Source organism: Lithobates pipiens, unplaced genomic scaffold, assembly GCF_037356315.1.
Source record: "Lithobates pipiens isolate NorthernLeopardFrog02 unplaced genomic scaffold, aLitPip1_a1.2 Scaffold_22, whole genome shotgun sequence".
Classification (NCBI taxonomy): Eukaryota; Metazoa; Chordata; class Amphibia; order Anura; family Ranidae; genus Lithobates; species Lithobates pipiens.
In genome coordinates, this window is record NW_027507784.1 from 44,917,420 (window position 1) to 44,938,515 (window position 21,096).

The 21,096-nt window shown below is 48.5% G+C and overlaps 1 protein-coding gene across 2 annotated transcripts in view; it reads left to right on the forward strand.

Annotated features, from left to right (window-relative positions):
- Positions 1 to 658: 658 nt before the first annotated feature.
- Positions 659 to 21,096, forward strand: part of LOC143923712 (uncharacterized) — a 128,079-nt gene continuing 107,641 nt past the window's right edge. Inside the window, exons 1-2 of one of the 2 annotated variants that reach the window (XM_077447520.1) lie at positions 659 to 780; positions 20,176 to 20,508. In XM_077447520.1, coding sequence (XP_077303646.1) covers positions 726 to 780; positions 20,176 to 20,508 — 388 coding nt within the window. In that variant the 5' untranslated portion in view covers positions 659 to 725. The remainder of the gene's footprint in view (positions 781 to 20,175; positions 20,509 to 21,096) is intronic. The other variant, XM_077447521.1, reaches the window with a different exon arrangement.

Here is a 21,096-nt window from a genome sequence, read left to right on the forward strand (position 1 = left end):
CCAAGCCAGGGACCGAGCCGGCCAGTTGGGTGAAGCTTGAGAGGTATCTGGAGTGCCAAGCTAGGGACCCAGCAGAGAAGTGGGGGTGACGCTTGAGGAAGATACTAAAGTGAAGATTGAAAGAGCTCAGGAGATCCAGTGGCAGTGAATCATCAAGTCTAGTGAGAGAGACTGGGAGCTCAGTGGGTTGAGAACCTACAAGAAGTGATTGTAGAGAAAGTAAAGGAGTTTGTTACAATTTGTGTTAGGAACTGTTTTAAGACTGTTGCCATAGGAGACAGCATTTCTACACATGCAGATGTGGTGTCTTGCTGGATGCCTTTCCCTGCATGGCTGTCCACCTGTAGAAGTCTCAGAGTCTGCCAATTAACATTGCAACTACCCAAGGGTGTCCTGGCCCTAACCCTCTCTCCCACAGTTCTGTTCAAGAGAAATACAAATTCTTTGCATTCAAGAAGTGTCTGGCGCCCAATGAATCCATCTTGCATTACACCCGCTATGCCTTACAACCCACTCTATACGGAAGGATATCAGCAGTTCTTGGCTCTGGAGGTTCTCATTAGACTAAGGGAGGCCTGGGACCTTACTACACTGCACATATTTAAAGACAGAAAGAAAGAGAGAAAAATCTCTGAAAGTGAAACTAAGTGAAAGACATTGATATGACTGTTCAGGGTGTTGTCGGCACATCGGGGTAAAGGGCAATCATTCCACAAAGACTGGAAATGGCGGAGAGGACAGTTCTAGGAATATTAATTCTTCTCTCTCTACACCAGACATGTGAGTTTTAACCTTTTAGTATTGGTGAGGGGAATGAGCCATTCATTTACTGTATAGATGATATATAATAGAAAAGATCTGTGACGTGATGTTCATGGAAGTCATAGAAGACTGATAGATCTGTGGAATTTGCTCTCTCCTAGTCCTGTAATCTATATATAGAGAAGAACTTTAATTACTGACATGCATAAACTTTATGTGAGCATAAATGACTCGACGTCATACCAGTTTGACTGTCAGGGAGCACTAATATATGGTTCTGATTGTCGGAGATTCTCATTATCACCCAGAGATTTTCCACCTTCCCTAAAAAGCTTCGTACTCATCCTAACACAGTGGTTCTCAACCCTTCTAGTGCTGTGACCTCTTGATAAATTTTCCCAAGTTGTGGGGACCCCTAACCGTAAAATTATTTTCGTAGCGTGGGTTGTCATCACCCAAGGCAAGACAAGTAATTTGCGCCCCTAACCCACGGACATTTAGATCTCCTTGAGTCCCTTCCACTCCACATTTTAGGATGCACCACTCTTTCTCTTTGTTCTCCTTTCTTTCCCTTTTTTCTCTCTCTATCCTAATTTCTTGTTTATTTCCCCCCATCTCTATCTCTAGCCATATTTCTTTCTCTTACTCCTTGGTGGAGGTGGGGGGAATGAGATGAGCGGCAGTGGCGGTGGGGAGTTGGGATGAGTGGCAGTGCTGGGGGGAGTTCTGATCAGCCAACTTAGGTACTCTTGATCAAGGTCACCTGCTGATCTTAGAACTTAATGGCAACTCTAATCACAGGCAGTGTTATGCACTGTGTCTCCTACTTTGTGGTGTCTCGTAGCAGTGATACCTATGCCAAAATCAGGAAATAGGGTCTCCTCCAGCCCCTCCCACTTCCCATTCCTCACCAGTCAGCTGATCTCTAGTCTCTGCCCCCCAGCCATGCTTAATGGGCATTTGCAAAGAGGCTGAGTGGGCAGCTGTGAGCTCCAGGAACAGATCAGCTGGGTGTCCACAGGCTCCAGGGACAGCCCTGCTGGGCAGCTGCAAAAAGGCTGGAAGAGCTGCATGGGCTTCAGAAACAGCCCAGGATTCGCTGACCCCAGGCAAATCATCATAGCTGATTCCAGTGCGAAACGCATCAGTTTGGGCACCCTTTTCCTTTGCTGTGAACCATTTGATGTGATGTGACCTACAATTTTCAATAAAACACAGGATTTTAAGTCTTTTTCCGGTGTGCAGCTATCCAGAGTTTTGTCCTGCCTACCTGCTTATTGTGTATGTATCAGCCAGCACCTGGGGCTCACTGATAGGAGGAAGAGCATTTGCCCTGGAGGGCTATCTTGGAGCGGTGGTTCCCCTTTTCCTATCTACCACAATCTCTGGACTCTGTGTATGGACATATTTAGAAAGCTCCGATTCAGCCCATGTTACAACCAAAAGTATTTATACAAACTCTCAGCAGCCATCTGGGCCACCCTCCTTGGGATTGGCCAGGCCTGTATAAATATTCATGCTGCCAATTTGCCTTGCTCTACACCTACAGTGCTTTGAAAAATTATTGACACCCCTTGAAATTTTCCACAGTTTGTTATGTTACAATGAAAATTCGACTTGAACATCGGGTGTTCGCCTGTTCGCCGAAAAGCGATTTGGGGTGTTTGCGGCAAATTCGAAAGCCGCAGAACACCCTTGAAAATTCTATGGGAGAAATCAAAAATGGGATTTTTATATACAGCTTACCTGTAAAATCCTTTTCTTGAGAGTACATCACGGGACACAGGAGCTTCATTACATAGTGGGTTATATAGGCACCTCTGGTGATTGGACACTGGTTGACCCTAATTAAGGAGAATTCCTCCCCTATATAACCCCTCCCATCTGGGAGGCACCTCAGTTTTGTAGCAAAGCAATAAGAAACCACGTAAAACCCAAGAGGGGCGGGAGCCCTGTGTCCCGTGATGTACTCTCAAGAAGAAAGGTAAGCTGTATATAAAAATCCAATTTTCTTGATCATACATCACGGGACACAGGAGCTTCATTACTTAGTGGGATGTCCCATAGCAATGCTCAGGTTGAGGGGAGGGAGACACAGATCATAAACATAGACCGCCAGGGACCTGAGGACCTAAACTGCAGCCTGCAGTACACTGCGCCCGAAGGCGATATCCTCTTGCCCTCTGACATCCACCTGATAGAATCTGGTGAATGTGTGGACTGATGACCAAGTCGCAGCCTTACAGATCTGAGCCAGGGAGGCCTGGTGATGCACTGCCCAAGAAGCACTGACAGCCCTAGTAGAGTGCGCTTTCACCTGAAAAGGAGGAATCTTCCCCTTTAAGTCATAGGCCTGAGAAATAACTTGTCTGATCCACCTTGAGAGAGTGGACTTTGACGCTGCCTGACCCCTTCTAGGGCCTTCCGGCAGAATAAATAAAGAATCAGTTTTCCTTATCTGAGTAGTTGCTTGAAGATAAACACTGATTGCTCTAACCACATCTAAAGTGTGTAAAGACTCTTCCTCTTTGGACTGAGGGTTCGGAAAAAAGGATGGTAGGATTACATCCTGATTCAGATGGAAACCCGAAACCACCTTAGGTAGAAAAGACCCGTTGGGACGCATAACCACCCGGTCCTTATGGATAATTAAATACGGCTCTTTACTGGAAAGAGCTGCCAACTCTGATACTCTTCTAGCCGTGGATATGGCTACTAAGAAGACCAGCTTTTTAGTCAAGAGAGCTAAAGAAGCCAGATGCAAAGGTTCAAATGGATGCCCCTGTAAGGCCGAGAGAACCAGATTCAGATCCCATGGGCATACCGGAGGTTTAACTGGCGGTTTTGTCCGCATAGCCCCCTGGATAAAAGCCCGTACCAGGGAATGTGATGCAAGCGGTTTTTTTAAAAATACCGACAGGGCCGAAATCTGCACTTTGATAGTGCTTATGGCCAAATTCATTTCTAGGCCTGACTGGAGAAAGGCCAAGATTCTGTTAATGACATACTTTCTAGGATGCCACTTCCTGAGTTCACACCAGGAAACATATGTCCTCCAGATTTTGTAATAAATACGCCTGGAGGCCGGCTTTCTGGCATTGACCAGAGTAGAAAGGACTGGCCCCGAAAGGCCACGGTCTCTCAGAATGTGGGTCTCAGCAGCCAAACCGTCAAATTCAGACTGTGTAAAGCAGGATGGTAGATTGAACCCTGTGAGAGCAGATCTGGCCGGAGAGGGAGGGTCCATGGCCTGCCCAATGCCAACTTCATGATTTCTGCAAACCATGGTCGCCTGGGCCAAGCCGAGGCCACCAAAAGGACCGACTTCGACTCCCTCTTGACCCTTCCCAGGAACTGCAATAGTAGCGGGCTCGGGGGGAAGGCATAGATCAGATTGTACTGATCCCAGGGAACTGTCAGAGCATCTGACCCCTGAGCAAGCGCATCTCTTGTCCTTGACACAAACTTGTCCAGTTTCCTGTTGAACCTGGATGCAAACAGATCCACGTCTGGAGTGCCCAACTTGTGACATATGTTCTGAAACACGTCGGGGTGCAGGGCTCATTCTCCTGGGCACAATTGCTGGCGGCTGAGAAAATCCGCCTGCCAATTCTCCACTCCTGGGATGAAGACTGCAGAAAGACACGGAACATGCTTTTCTGCCCAGACAAGTATGCGATTCACCTCCTTTTGGGCCACCAGACTTCTGGTACCGCCCTGGTGATTGATATAAGCCACTGCGGTGGCATTGTCGGACTGAACCCGAACCGGGAAACCTCGCAGTCTATAAGACCACTCTATGAGTGCCATGTAAACTGCCCGAATCTCCAAGATATTTATGGGTAGTAGACTTTCGGTCGCAGACCATTTCCCCTGCGAGCATGTTCCCTCCAATACAGCTCCCCAGCCTGTCAGGCTGGCATCTGTTGTGACAATCTTCCATGAGAGAGGAAGAAAAGTTTTGCCTTTCAGCAAATTCCTGGTTTGTAACCACCAGACAAGACTTTTGCGTGTCCCGGGGGATAAACGCATAGGAAGATCCAGGGATTGGGGCTTCCTGTTCCAAGCCGCAAGGATGCATCCTTGCAGAGGCCTTGAGTGGAACTGGGTGAACGGGACGGCCTCGAATGAGGCGACCATCTTTCCCAATAGTCTCATGCACAACCGAATGGAGGAAGATCTTCTGCCCAGAATCAGACGCACCAGATCTCCAATGGCCAAGGCCTTTAGCCTTGGAAGAAACACCCTGCCCTGAGCAGTGTCGATAATCATACCCAGGTATTCCAACCTGGTAGTCGGTTGTAGGGACGACTTTTCTAGGTTTATAATCCAACCTAGGCGTTCTAGATGTTCTAGCGTTTTGGTGACGCTGCGACTTAGGAACGCTGCAGTTCTCTCCACGAGAAGCAAGTCGTCTAGATAAGCCATGACGGCTATACCCTGAACTCTTAAGATTGCTAAGAGAGGGTCCAGAATCTTTGTGAAGACTCGAGGGGCTGTAGCCAGCCCGAACGGCAAGGCCACAAATTGAAAATGGCGCCGCTCTACCGCGAACCTTAGAAATTTCTGGTGTGCGGGAAAAATTGGCACATGGAGATATGCATCCTTGATATCTATTGATGCCATGAATTCTCCCCCTTGCAGGGAGGAGACCACAGTGCGGATTGACTGCATTCGGAAGGTCTGGATGTGTAAAAACCGGTTTAGGTCTTTCAGATCCAGGATAGGTCTGACACTTCCATTTGGTTTTGGAACGGGGAAGAGATTTGAATAAAACCCTGAACCCTGATCTTTCGGGCTCACCTCTACTATCACACCCTGGGATAGTAACTGATCTAAGGCCAGGAATAGCGGTTTCTGCTTTACTGGATCCCTGGGGATCCTTGACCTTAGGAAACGAGAAGGTGGAATCTCCTGAAACTCTAGCTTGTAGCCCAGAGATACTGAAGAGATCACCCACTTGTCCTAAATCTCTTCCCCGCCAGGCGCCTGCAAACTGCAGGAGCCTTCCCCCCACTCTGCCGAGCGGGGGCGCCCCTTCACAAGGAGGTTTTGGGGCTCTGCTTGGCAGGCTTTCTCCCCCAAGTCTTTTTCTGTCCCTGGGCTCGGCCTTGAGCCTTTCTAGCAGAGGAGGACTGAGAAGGCCGTCGCCACTGTTTAGAGCTTGATGCTTCGGGAGAGAGAGCACGCCTAAATGAAGGACGCTTGCTCTTTTTGACTGGAAGGAGAGTAGACTTACCTCCTGAATAGTGATGGCCGAACGGTTCGCCCGGCGGTCGTTTCGCGGCGAATTTCCGACATTCGCGGTCCGCACGTTCGAACGCCTTTTTCCGTCGTTCGCCGCGGCGGACTTACGTGTTTAATGTATACAAGAACTTTAACCTTTGGTGACACGTTTATCATGTGATACAGGACAGCCAATTGAGACATGACAGCACATGGACACTTGTACATTCCCCCTAACCTATAAATACACCCGATCCGGTGGCCATTTTACATTCTTTCTTCTGTTACGATAGGGACAGGTTCCTGTGTGGAGTAGGGAGAGATAAACCACTAGCTATTTGGTACACAAAAGTTCTTTTCAGGACTGGTATAGGTGTTAGGTGTTGATAGGTTTGCTGTGCTGCTGATTCTTGCAGCAGCCTGAGTGTCTTTTGTTAGTTTAGAGAAAGGGAAAGGACGGTGTATGCTACAGGGACAGCCAGATTAGTCTTTCATCATCATCATCATCATCATCATCATTAGCTGTTACTATCAAGGTCCACAAAAGAGCTGTTCCAGTAACCACTAATCGTTCTCTTTTTTTGCCAATTTGTATAGGGACAGGAAGGAAGCAGTGTTGTCAGGCAGTGAGGGTAATTTTAAAGACTTGCTGTTATTATTAGTTCCACAAAGGTTCTTTTCAGGACTGGTATCAGTGGTACAGTAATAGGCTTGTACATGTATAATATTCTTTCTTCCAAATATAGAAAGGATATTATACTTGACTGCTGCCCTTCTGCTGCAGTCTGCTAAACATTCACAACTCACTTGTTCCACAAAAGTTCTTATAAGGACTGGTAACTTGGTATAGGGTGCTACGGTACATAGGCTTGAGTGCGGTACAGTCTGCTGTTCTGTAAGGACCGCTATCGGTCCACAATAGATAGGGTTGACGTGCACCACTGCTGACCGCTCACCTATACTGCAGCAGTCCTTCAGCGGTATAGGGACTGACGTACAGTCTGCTAATCACTAACACACAACCTGCTTGTTCCACAAAAGTTCTTATAAGGACTGGTAACTTGGTATAGGGTGCTACGGTACATAGGCTTGAGTGCGGTACAGTCTGCTGTTCTGTAAGGACCGCTATCGGTCCACAATAGATAGGGTTGACGTGCACCACTGCTGACCGCTGCCCTATACTGCAGCAGTCCTTCAGCGGTATAGGGACTGACGTACAGTCTGCTAAACACTAATACACAACCTGCTTGGTCCACAAAAGTTCTTATAAGGACTGGTAACTTGGTATAGGGTGCTACGGTACATAGGCTTGAGTGCGGTACAGTCTGCTGTTCTGTAAGGACCGCTATCGGTCCACAATAGATAGGGTTGACGTGCACCACTGCTGACCGCTGCCCTATACTGCAGCAGTCCTTCAGCGGTATAGGGACTGACGTACAGTCTGCTAATCACTAACACACAACCTGCTTGTTCCACAAAAGTTCTTATAAGGACTGGTAACTTGGTATAGGGTGCTACGGTACATAGGCTTGAGTGCGGTACAGTCTGCTGTTCTGTAAGGACCGCTATCGGTCCACAATAGATAGGGTTGACGTGCACCACTGCTGACCGCTGCCCTATACTGCAGCAGTCCTTCAGCGGTATAGGGACTGACGTACAGTCTGCTAAACACTAATACACAACCTGCTTGTTCCACAAAAGTTCTTATAAGGACTGGTAACTTGGTATAGGGTGCTACGGTACATAGGCTTGAGTGCGGTACAGTCTGCTGTTCTGTAAGGACCGCTATCGGTCCACAATAGATAGGGTTGACGTGCACCACTGCTGACCGCTCACCTATACTGCAGCAGTCCTTCAGCGGTATAGGGACTGACGTACAGTCTGCTAATCACTAACACACAACCTGCTTGTTCCACAAAAGTTCTTATAAGGACTGGTAACTTGGTATAGGGTGCTACGGTACATAGGCTTGAGTGCGGTACAGTCTGCTGTTCTGTAAGGACCGCTATCGGTCCACAATAGATAGGGTTGACGTGCACCACTGCTGACCGCTGCCCTATACTGCAGCAGTCCTTCAGCGGTATAGGGACTGACGTACAGTCTGCTAAACACTAATACACAACCTGCTTGGTCCACAAAAGTTCTTATAAGGACTGGTAACTTGGTATAGGGTGCTACGGTACATAGGCTTGAGTGCGGTACAGTCTGCTGTTCTGTAAGGACCGCTATCGGTCCACAATAGATAGGGTTGACGTGCACCACTGCTGACCGCTGCCCTATACTGCAGCAGTCCTTCAGCGGTATAGGGACTGACGTACAGTCTGCTAAACACGAATACACAACCTGCTTGGTCCACAAAAGTTCTTATAAGGACTGGTAACTTGGTATAGGGTGCTACGGTACATAGGCTTGAGTGCGGTACAGTCTGCTGTTCTGTAAGGACCGCTATCGGTCCACAATAGATAGGGTTGACGTGCACCACTGCTGACCGCTGCCCTATACTGCAGCAGTCCTTCAGCGGTATAGGGACTGACGTACAGTCTGCTAAACACTAATACACAACCTGCTTGGTCCACAAAAGTTCTTATAAGGACTGGTAACTTGGTATAGGGTGCTACGGTACATAGGCTTGAGTGCGGTACAGTCTGCTGTTCTGTAAGGACCGCTATCGGTCCACAATAGATAGGGTTGACGTGCACCACTGCTGACCGCTGCCCTATACTGCAGCAGTCCTTCAGCGGTATAGGGACTGACGTACAGTCTGCTAAACACGAATACACAACCTGCTTGGTCCACAAAAGTTCTTATAAGGACTGGTAACTTGGTATAGGGTGCTACGGTACATAGGCTTGAGTGCGGTACAGTCTGCTGTTCTGTAAGGACCGCTATCGGTCCACAATAGATAGGGTTGACGTGCACCACTGCTGACCGCTGCCCTATACTGCAGCAGTCCTTCAGCGGTATAGGGACTGACGTACAGTCTGCTAAACACTAATACACAACCTGCTTGGTCCACAAAAGTTCTTATAAGGACTGGTAACTTGGTATAGGGTGCTACGGTACATAGGCTTGAGTGCGGTACAGTCTGCTGTTCTGTAAGGACCGCTATCGGTCCACAATAGATAGGGTTGACGTGCACCACTGCTGACCGCTGCCCTATACTGCAGCAGTCCTTCAGCGGTATAGGGACTGACGTACAGTCTGCTAAACACTAATACACAACCTGCTTGGTCCACAAAAGTTCTTATAAGGACTGGTAACTTGGTATAGGGTGCTACGGTACATAGGCTTGAGTGCGGTACAGTCTGCTGTTCTGTAAGGACCGCTATCGGTCCACAATAGATAGGGTTGACGTGCACCACTGCTGACCGCTGCCCTATACTGCAGCAGTCCTTCATCGGTATAGGGACTAAGAGTTTTGTCACAGGGTCATTTAAAAAATGACAGGCAGAGGAAGAGGCAGGCCCTTCCGCAGGGGTGGTAGGGGTAGGGCAGGAGCAACAGGCTTGAGCCAAAGTGGGAAGTTGCAGAAGGTGCGTTCAATTACTTTAAAGGATGCACCAGACTTGGTTGAGTGGCTCGCTCAGCCTTACTCTTCTGCACCCTCCTCATCCTCTCGATCTGCACCCTCTTCTTCACTCTCTGCTATGTGCACCCCCAAAGACACTACCACCAACAACACGACCACCACCACCACCACCACATACCTTCCGCTTGAGTCACTGGAATTATTTTCCGATCCATATCAAGAGGACATTTCTGATGCGCAGCCACTCTTGGTATTGGATCAGGAAGAGGAGGTAGCAACAAGCGCTACTCAGCAGTCTGACGCCAGTACCCAGATCAGCCCAAGGAGGAGGTTGGTCCCCGGTGTTGCTGCCTACTCCGAGATCTCTACTTATAGCGGTGGGGAAGGTGACGTTGATGATGACGTGTCTAGTGATGTCACGTGGGTGCCCACAAGAGAGGAAGAGGAGGGGAGTTCAGAGGGAGATATGGACCAGCAGATAGGGAGGAGAAGCAGCAATGACTTACATTGCACAGCAGGGACAAAGCAGACTGCAAATGTATCAGGAGCGAGTCATCGACCATGTACGGTCACATCTGGCGCTCCCAGGACACCGGCACATGGCTCCGCAGTGTGGGCTTTTTTTAACGTGTCCGCTGCTGACAATAGCGTTGCCATCTGCAATCTTTGCAGTCAACGCGTTAGTCGCGGTAAGCCCAATACTCACCTAGGGACGACCGCCTTAAGAAGGCACATGAGCAGCCATCACCGAGCCCAGTGGGAGCAACGGAACACACAAAGCCACACTGCAGGCTCTCACCGTCCAGCCTCGTCTTCTACTTCTCCTTCTCCTCTCTCCTCACAATTGTCCTCCACTCCACCTTCCATCACGCCAAGCTCACATTTTTCTGCAAAAAGGCAGGCTTCCGTGGGCCTAATGTTTGAGCGTAAAAAAATGATGACGCCGGATAACCCTCTTGCCCAACGGTTGGCGGCTGGCTTGTCAGAACTCATAGCCCGCCAACTACTGCCATATAAACTGGTGGACTCGGAGGCCTTTCGCAAATTTGTGGCCATTGGAACACCACAATGGAAGGTCCCAGGAAGGAAGTATTTCTCAGAGAAGGGCATCCCAGAGCTATATGGCCATGTTCAGCGGCAAGTGAATGTATCTCTGGCACACAGTGTCGGTGCCAAGATACATCTGACCACAGACACGTGGTCTAGCAAACACGGGCAGGGAAGGTATATCAGTTTTACTGCCCACTGGGTGAACCTTCTGACGGCCGTCAAGCATGTAACCCGTGGCACCCGTGTAGATTTGGTTTTACCGCCACGGATTGCATGCAGGCCTGACTCTTCTTCTCCTCCTCCTACTCCATCCTCCTCCCTCTCCTCCTCAGCTGCCTCCTCCTTTTCCGCTGCTAGCGTCTCTTCCACTGCACCGCCCAAGCTCCCCAGAACCTATTCCACATGCCAGGTGAGACGTTGCCATGCCGTGCTGCGTCTGTTGTGCCTGGAAGCAAAGAGCCACACTGGCCCGGCACTCCTTTCAGCTTTGCGTTCACAGGCAGATGAGTGGCTAACACCGCTCAATTTGACAGTTGGTAAAGTGGTGTGTGACAACGGTGCCAATCTGCTTAGCGCATTGAAACAGGGCAAAATCACGCACGTGCCGTGCATGGCACACGTCTTAAACTTGGTCGTGCAGCGATTCCTTGTCAAATACCCTGGGGTCCAGGACATCTTGCGGCAGGCAAGGAAAATCTCGGCCCATTTCAGAAGATCTTACACGGCCATGGCTCGCCTTGCTGACATTCAGCGGCGACACCATCTGCCGGTCAGACGTCTTATTTGCGATTGCCCGACGCGATGGAACTCAACCTTCTATATGCTTGATAGGCTGCTCCAGCAGAAACGTGCAGTTAACGTCTACCTGTATGAACTCTGCGAAAGAAACGGTTCTGGGGAGCTGGGTTTTTTTCACCGCGCCAGTGGCTGCTCATGCGCGACACATGCAGACTTCTGCGGCCATTTGAGGAGATCACCAAACTGGTCAGTCGCAGCCATGGCGCCATCAGTGACATGGTACCTTATGCCTTCTTTCTGGAGCGTGCATTGCGTCGTGTCATTGATCAGGCTGTGGAGGAGCAGGAGCGGGAAGATGAGGAAGTCGCAATGCTGGATGAATTCCCAGGGGGGGCTACTCTATCTGAGACAAGTCAACAACAGGAGTCTGATGAGGAGTCAGAGGAGGATGGTGCCGGGGCGGATGAGCAGGAGCAAGAAGAGCATGCTTTAAACCTTTCTGGGATCCCTGTTGTGCGAGGATGGGGAGAGGAGAATGAAGAGGACGACATTATCCTGGATGATGAGCAGGAGCCAGGCCACCACACCGCTTCCACTTTAGTGCAAATGGGGGCCTTCATGCTCCAGTGTTTTAATAGGGACCCCCGTATAAAAAGCATGAGGGTCAAGGACCAGTACTGGGTGGCAACGTACTTAGACCCCCGGTACAAACACAAAATGGCGGAAATGTTACCGCCGTCGCAGAGGGCTGTCAGAATGCAGCACTTCCAGGCCTTGCTTCGAGAAATGCTGCATTCTGCTTTTGCGTGCGCTGGCAGAGGAGCAATTCCCACTCCCAGAGAAGGATTTGCGGGTACCAATCCAACAGCGCCTGCAAGAAGAGGCCGGTTTGAAGATGTGTTGGTGACTTCGGATATGAGGTCATTCTTTCAGCCGACCCATCGACAGGTGTCATCCGGATCCAGCATCAGGGAACGCCTAGACCGTCAGGTGTCCGACTACATTGGGTTAACGGCCGATGTGGACGCTCTGAGGAGTGATGAACCCCTAGACTACTGGGTGGGCAGGCTTGACCTCTGGCCAGAGCTTGCCCAATTTGCAATCGAACTGTTGGCTTGCCCCTCATCCAGTGTCCTGTCCGAAAGGACGTTCAGCGCAGCAGGGGGGATTGTGACCGATAAGCGTACTCGCCTAGCTCACCACAGTGTTAACTACCTCACATTTCTAAAAATGAATGAGGCATGGATCTCGGAGGAATTCAACACATGTGACCAGTAGACCATGTATATGTCTATAAACTATTTTTTTAATCAAGCACACAGACCTTCTTAATTCATTTGGCTCACTTCCTTGACCCAAAAAAGCACACCGTACTATATGCCCCTACCCTCCTCTTTGAAGAGGTTGAGCGGTGTCATATTTCTACTGGGGCTGCTTATGATATCCCTGTGCTGTGCTGACTTCCTCCTGGGGGTTCTTATTATGAAGGGATCACACTATCCCTGTGCTGTGCTGACTTCCTCCTGGGGGTTCTTATTATGAGGGGATCACACCATCCCTGTGCTGTGCTGACTTCCTCCTGGGGCTGCTTACGGTGCTGCTGTCAGTGCTGTATGTCACGGTGCTGCTGTCAGCGCTGTATGTCACGGTGCTGCTGTCAGCGCTGTATGTCACGGTGCTGCTGTCAGCGCTGTATGTCACGGTGCTGCTGTCAGCGCTGTATGTCACGGTGCTGCTGTCAGCGCTGTATGTCACGGTGCTGCTGTCAGCGCTGTATGTCACGGTGCTGCTGTCAGCGCTGTATGTCACGGTGCTGCTGTCAGCGCTGTATGTCACGGTGCTGCTGTCAGCGCTGTATGTCACGGTGCTGCTGTCAGCGCTGTATGTCACGGTGCTGCTGTCAGCGCTGTATGTCACGGTGCTGCTGTCAGCGCTGTATGTCACGGTGCTGCTGTCAGCGCTGTATGTCACGGTGCTGCTGTCAGTGCTCTGTATTACGGTGCTGCTGTCAGATGCCTCTATCACGGTGCATGTGTCATTCCGGTATGTCACGCTGCTGGTGATCATCTCCTGCACCCTCTTCTTTGCCTACCCTGGTCCCTGACCTTCCCTCTCCTCCATTGCCTTCATTAGCTCCATAGTCCTGAATTGTTAGAACAATTTCCCAAATAAAATAAAAATGCTTGTAGTTATCGATCCCAAATTCACCTCATACATGTATTATGTCATTGTCCAGATGGTGGGACTACGTTTTACCCCCTAATAATTACCACGTGGCCGCAAATTCGACATGAAGGTTTGCAAAGTTCGCCTCCCATTGAAGTCAATGGGGCCCGCGGCGAACGTTCGGTTTCGCGAACGTTTGGGTCCGTTCGCATTTCGCGTTCGCGAAACGTCCCGTCGGAAGTTCGTCCATCACTACTCCTGAAATATTTTGGACGAATTTATCTAATTCTTCCCCAAACAAACGCTCCCCACCAAACGGGAACCCAGTCAAATGTTTTTTGCATGACAGCTCAGCAGCCCAATTCTTTAGCCATAGGGCCCTGCGCATGTGTACCAACATGAGGGACAAACGTGATGCTTGTTGGACCGAATCCAAAATCGCATCAATTATGAAACACAAGATGTGAGGCAATTCTGCATAATTTTCTACTTCCTCACTGGGAAGGAGCCCAAACATCTGTTTAACCTGTTCCTTGAGGAACTGACACAACCCCACGGCTGCGACTGTAGGTTGCACTACAGCGCCAGCCATGGAAAAGGAGGCTTTTAATAAGGTTTCCAGCCTTTTATCAGTTGGATCCTTGAATACCTGCGTATTATCCAAAGGACAAGTTAGGTTTTTATTCACACAAGAAACAGCCGCATCGACAGATGGGACCCCCCACTTCTTGGTGAAACTTTCCTCCACAGGATAATGCATGGAAAACCTTTTGGGAGGAGTAAACAGTTTATCGGGATGTCCCCAATCCTCATACATCAATTTATCCATTAAAGGATGAATTGGGAAGGAATAAGCAGTCTGTGGGGCTTTCCTGACTCCCAGGGAAGAGACAGAGGATGTAGCGACTTCAGCAGCAGGCATTCTGAATGTGGTACGCACCAATTCAGTATAATACTGCACCTGCTTTCTGAGTGCCTGGGAGGAGGGGACTATCTCCTCTTCCTCTGACTCATCCGACTGCTCATGATCCCTATCCAAAGATAGGGATCCCTCCTCATTTTCAAAACAACTATCCGAGAGAGGGATTTCAGCAGAGGGAGGGAATCTACCCCTTTTCCTGCTATCTTTTAGGGAAGCAGAAATAAAATTCATGATTCTCCCTTCAAAACCCTCCAATGTAGCCCTAAGGGAGTCCTCAGTGACATAAACCGGGGCTGCGACATTAGGAGAGGCTGCAAAACCCGACAGGGGCACCGACTCGTCTTGAGAGGCTGGCTCCAGTCTTGCAGAGGGGGATGGTAATTTACAGGCACTTTTGGAACCCCTGGACCTAGGCGGTGACTTGCCAGTGCTCTTATTACCTCCCCCTGAGACCCTCTTACGAGGAGACATAGTACTAAGCTACAAAGCAGAGGTACTAGTACAAGTGCGATCACTGTTGCGCTTAAAGTCTCACAATAAATCAATATATGCTTAAACTGCACAACCTGATGCTGAGTAGGTGTCTTAAGGTTTGCCTGGATCCAATCCCCACGGATGCTTACTGCCCACAGCTCCTGTGTCTCCACTTACAGTCCCCTGACGCTCTGGGCTTTTTAAAACTGCCGCCTGGCGCCTGCGCAGTACAGCGCCGTGCACACTGACGTGCACGGCTCGCAACCACACCCCCCCTCCTCCATTAGGCCGGGAGCGCGCCCGGCGCGCGTGCACGCGCCCGAGCGCGTGCACGAGGACCGCGGAATCCGGGGGGGGGGGAGAACCCAAAACGGAGCAGCGTGGGACCCCTGAGCTGCGTGGGACCCCTGTTTACCTTCATCTGTGGCAGGGACTGCAATGGAGACGTGAGTAGCTGGAGAAACCAGGCTTTCACTGAGCGTGTTGTATTGAAAGGCATGTAAGTATGCATCAGGCTGCTCTTACTCCCTCTAGTGGTGGAAACCAGGTAAGACATACAACTACTCACAATGAAGAAATCCATTCATATATTTAAATATACAGGATGACTTCCCTTACCTGTCCCCGCCGCAGGAATTGCTGAATCAGACCAATTCCAGCCTTCAACCATCACGGCGGGTATTGCTAGCCAACCTTCAGGTATATCTGGGGCTCTTACCAAAAGAACCTCCCACCTGGGCCATGTAGAAAGCTCTGCCAGAAACTTTCGGGCGCTCTGTATAAACAGTACCCCAAGTCTGGTTTTCCCAGAGCCCAGTCTTCCAATGGAGAGGACTTACAGGCAAAACCTCGCTTCTTCGGCAGACGAGGCCCGGGTACCATACCATCTTGGGAGTCAAATATCGGCCCGAGGTATGGATCCGGTTTGTTGTAGCCCTTCGGCCCTCGCAGGGACCTGCATAGAGCTAAGTTTTACGTGACCATCACCCAGACACTGGCGAAAAAACTGAGGTGCCTCCCAGATGGGAGGGGTTATATAGGGGAGGAATTCTCCTTAATTAGGGTCAACCAGTGTCCAATCACCAGAGGTGCCTATATAACCCACTATGTAATGAAGCTCCTGTGTCCCGTGATGTATGATCAAGAAAGTGCTAATTTTAAAGGCTTATATGCATGGTATTGTCATAAAAAGTGTTTGGAGACCCGGGTCCTGCCCAAGGGGACATGTATCAATGCAAAAAAAGTTATAAAAAATGGCTGTTTTTTCGGGAGCATTGATTTTAATAATGGTTAAAGTGAAACAATAAAAGTGAAATATTCCTTAAAATTTTGTACCTGGGGGTGTCTATAGTATGCATGTGAAGTGGCGCATTTTTCACGTGTTTAGAACAGTCCCTGCACAAAATTACATTTCTAAAGGAAAAAAAGTAATTTAAAACGACTCGTGGCTATAATGAATTGTTGGTTCCCGGCAATACAAATAAAAGTCATTGAAAAAAATGGCATGGGTCCCCCTCCCCCAGTCCATTACCAGGCCCTCTGGGTCTGGTATAAATATTAAGCCCGAACCAAAATAAAAAAAAAATGGGGGGGGCCCTAAAATCCATACCAGACCGTTCATGTTGATGGGGACAAGGGCCTCATCCATACAACCCTTGCCCGTGGTTGTGGGGGTATGCGGGAATCTAACAAGGGGACCCCCAGATCCCGGCCCCCCCATGTGAATTGGTAATGGGGTATGAGGTACAAATACCCCTGCCATTTCACAAAAAAGTGTCAAAATTGTAAAAAAGACAATAGCCAGTTTTTGACAATTCCTTTATTAATAATGTCTTCTTTCCCCCACTTCTTCCCCCATCTTCTTCTGGTCTTCCTTTTGGTTTTCTCCTTCCTCCATCTTCTCCTTCCCCGCTTCTTCCTCAATCTTCCTCTGCTTCTTCCTCGGGTCCTTTGCTTCTTCCACCGGTCTTCATCTTCCTCTGGCTTCTTCTTCCTCGTTTCGTCCTCCGGGCGATCCGCCTCAATAGGAGGCTCCCGCTGCCCCTCTCTGACATCCCACCCGGTCTGCCCCCTCTGATGCCCATGGACATCCCTATGGCTTCCCCATAAGTCTATGGGACTCGAACGTTCACAATCTAAAGATTCTGATAAGCCCCCCACCCGCAGACCCCCACAACCACCGGCCAGGGTTGTGGGGATGAGGCCCTTGTCCCCATCAACATGGGGACATGGTGCTTTGAGGGTCACAGACCCCCAAAGCATCCTCCCAATGTTGAGGGCATGTGGCCTGGTACGGTTCAGGAGGGGGGGTGCTCTCTCGCCCCCCCTCTTTTCCTGCGGCCTGCCAGGTTGCGTGCTCAGATAAAGGGTCTGGTATGGATTTTTAGGGGGACCCCCACGTCAATTTTGTTTTTAATTTGATGCGGGGTTCCCCTTAATATCCACACCAGACCTGAAGGGCCTGGTAATTGAATTTAGGGGAACCCCCACGCTTTTATTTTTTATTATTTTTTATGAATGAATGAATTGTCGGCTAATACAGAGAACACTCATCGAGTGTTCTCTGTATTACGGGAGCTGACAATGAAAAGTGATCTTAAAAGACTTTTTTTCCTTACGAAATGACACTTTGTGCAGGGACAGTTCTAAGCACGGAAACATGCGCCCCTTCACAGGCATACTATAGACACCCCCCAGGTACGAAATTTAAAGGAATATTACACTTTTATTGTTGCACTTTAATCACTATTAAAATCACTGCTCCTGAAAAAACTGCAGTTTTTAAAACTTTTTTTTGCATTGATCCATGTCCCCTGGGGCAGGACCCGGATCCCCAAACACTTTTTAGGACAGTAACAGGCATATTAGCCTTTAAAATTAGCACTTTAGATTTCACACATAGACTTGTACAGGGTGTTCCGGCTTTTCGAATTTGCCGCGAACAGCCCAAATTGTTCACTGTTAGCTGAACAGGCAAACAGGCAATGTTCGAAACTTATCCCTACTCCTGGCAAGTACATTTGTGGGGAGCACCCCTGCCTGAATTCCAGGGTGCTACATATATTTATCATATTCTAGAAAGCAATAATGCCAGTGTCAGTGCCCAGGACACTGGATCATACACAGGTAGACTCAGGCGGATATAGTTACCATGCCTGAAATACTACAGTATCAAAAAGACATGTATCAAAAAGCCAGATCAGCATGTGTCCACAATATGTTGACTAAAGGGGGCCTAACTAGCATGTGGACATTCACACCAAATTACAACATTTGCACAAACTCAGACACACAGAACAAATCCCAACGCCCTTGCACCCTCCCACGGGACATCCCAACCACCAAACCACCCCCCAAAAACAGACACAACCCCCAAAGTGCCAGTTCACCGGGGTATAATACCAACCCATCCCCCCACACACACATAAACCACACATATGGCACCCAAACCAACACCCATCCAACCCGCCCTCATCCCCATCACAACACTCCAGCAGCATACACAGTCAAATCCCCCAAACAATTGTACAGGGGGAACATGTGGGGTCAGGTTCAACACAATCACCACAGAACGAGACACAGACATCTTATCCTAACCAACCAAAACCCACCCTTCCAGTCCGAGCCAAACACAAACCAAGCTCACTCAATGTAATGGTTTGTCCCTATAACTGGTTTATCATTATTTGGAAGTCCTCACTGTGTATATAGTTCTTTTTGCAGTATCCCACTCAATTTCCCCATGCCTATCTATGCCTATCTATGTTACCCCAAAAAAACACCAAAAAAGAATAACCTTAGACTGTGTATTGAGCCAAAGGGTGACTGTGACCGTGAGCTATGCTGCTGTGTTAAAAAGTATCCTGTTCTCTTTTATTGCTTTCTTTATGTTAAATTCCGGGCGATCCTACCAGTCTCTTGATTTCATATTTAAAACTGACTACACTAGGCAGGAGAGCACATCCATCATAGCACGGTCAGTTTTCTGGCTGTGCTGGGAGAACATGACAAAGAGCAAACAGCAAGGACATAGGATCAGTGTGTATTGTCATTTAGGCACAAAAAGAAATAGTACACTTACATGTAAAACCTGTATAACAGCTTGGGGCAGGGAGCAGGGGGTTACACTGTGCAGTGGAGGATAGAACCACAAACAAGCTGCTTGGATAATAGGCTGTTGGTCGGTGAAGCTGGACCCATCTGAGTTGAAGAAACCCGGTGGCGCCTCAGACAGGTACTGTCAATGTCAACGGAATGGGCTGACCACTACGCATTTCAGTGGAGCTGCAAGAGGTTGATACCAGGTCAAACTCGGGTACTTACACCACTTGCAGTAAAAAACATTTTTTATGCTGTATTAATAAAGAACTGCATTAAAGAGGAAGTAAACCCTGATGGGTTTATTTCCTCTTTGATTCCCTGCAAAGGTAAAACATAATGGACTACTATGCATCACATAGTAGTCCATTATGTGTCACTTACCTGACACAGGAGCCAGCGAAGTCACAGCTGTCCCCTGTAGTACGGAGCCTCCATCTTCTTGGTGGGTCTCGCTGCCCCAGCGCTGTCATTCGACGGAGCCGCAATGAAGTCACTCCAGCGCATGCGCACGGGAGCCGCCACTCGCGGCATATCGCTGTTGACAGCGGCGCGCTCAGTGCGCCTGCACGTCGCTGTCTACGACACATGCGCCGTAGACAGCGGTGCCTATATTTTGCCAAATATCTCCTAAACCATGTAGGTTTAGGAGATATTTCTTGGACCTACAGGTAAGCCTTAATCTAGGCTTACTTGTAGGTCAAAGTGGTTTGTAAGGGTTTACAACCACTTTAAAGTGTATTTAAAGTCAAACCCTTTTCTTTTAGATTTAAATAGAAATCTAAATTGATCCAGAGACACAGCAGGAAATAAAAGTAGATCTCTCCAAATTAAGGGGATATTAAGGTGATATCTCCTCTTAAATAGCTTTTACTAGAACAAGTACACCCATGGGAAGATATCTCCTCACCTTTCATTGACATATCAAAAAGTTCAGATTTCCCATCAAGTTGTGTACCAGAGACAATGGTCACCAGGACCAATAGTGAGGTGCATCTCTCCAGCAGGGACATGGAGCAATAAATATTTAGAAGGTGTTCTAACCCTTCTAAATTCTATCCAAAATAAAACAAAAGGTTTACATACTTACATATAGTTTAATTTGTCTATTTTTTTGTCTCCCTCCCCAGCAGCACTTTATTTTCTTTGCTCCTATGAATTTTATAAGTATTACTTTTTCATAAACTTACCTGTTAATGTATCTCAATAGATGCAGCTTTGGATATATCTGCTCCTTCTACACAAAGGGCCCTTTTCTCCAAGGACACCGTCCTCATCTGCTCCTTCTCAGTGGATAAACAGACGCTGGATCTTAACTACCTGATAATATCATGGACCTTCCAGGGAAAAGTCATCCTGAGATATGACAACAAAGTCTTCTCCACCCAAGACTCCAGGATGTCCCTTAACGTGGAATCCCTGAGGGATGGATTCGCCTCATTACACATATCTAATGTGATCATCTCTGATAGGGGCACCTATGTGTGTACCGTTATCTACAACGCTGAAAGTAAGGAGAAGGAAATATCATTAAAAGTGTTTGGTAAGGGTACCTACTAGATTAAAATTGTAAATGTTAATGTCAAGTTCAACGTTGCTTTCATGTTAAATGTAGCTCTAATCTCTAACTAGATGGTTTTTAGTTTGCCAAAGCACTTTGTATCATAGACAATTGCCTTGTTTTTTTCCCATAAAATACTGTTTTTACCTTTATTTGCATCCTAGTATTGCTGATCTTCAGCCTTATTCAGCCACTTCCTGTCTTTATGCATTTGCTTCAGCATTGGCTTCACATCTTTGTAGTGTAGGCAGGTGGTACCTTCTTCATGTTCCCCTCCTCGTTGGGCACCAAGTGGGGGTCATATAGGAGGCCTACCCCAGGGTGGGAACTTCTGGGCTACGCTAGGCATTTTTGGATTGAGTCACTGCTTTACACATGGGGTACCTTTGCTTACACGGCTGACTTAAACTCTAGTTGACTCTCTTGATGTTAATGTACACCACCATGATCACTGATGCAATTAGGAGGGACATGCTGAGCCAATGCCCTTTCACCTGTCCAGCGTATCGCCACTACATCACTCCCAGTAATGGCATTGGGCCCTCCATGTTCCATGTGCATAATATCTTA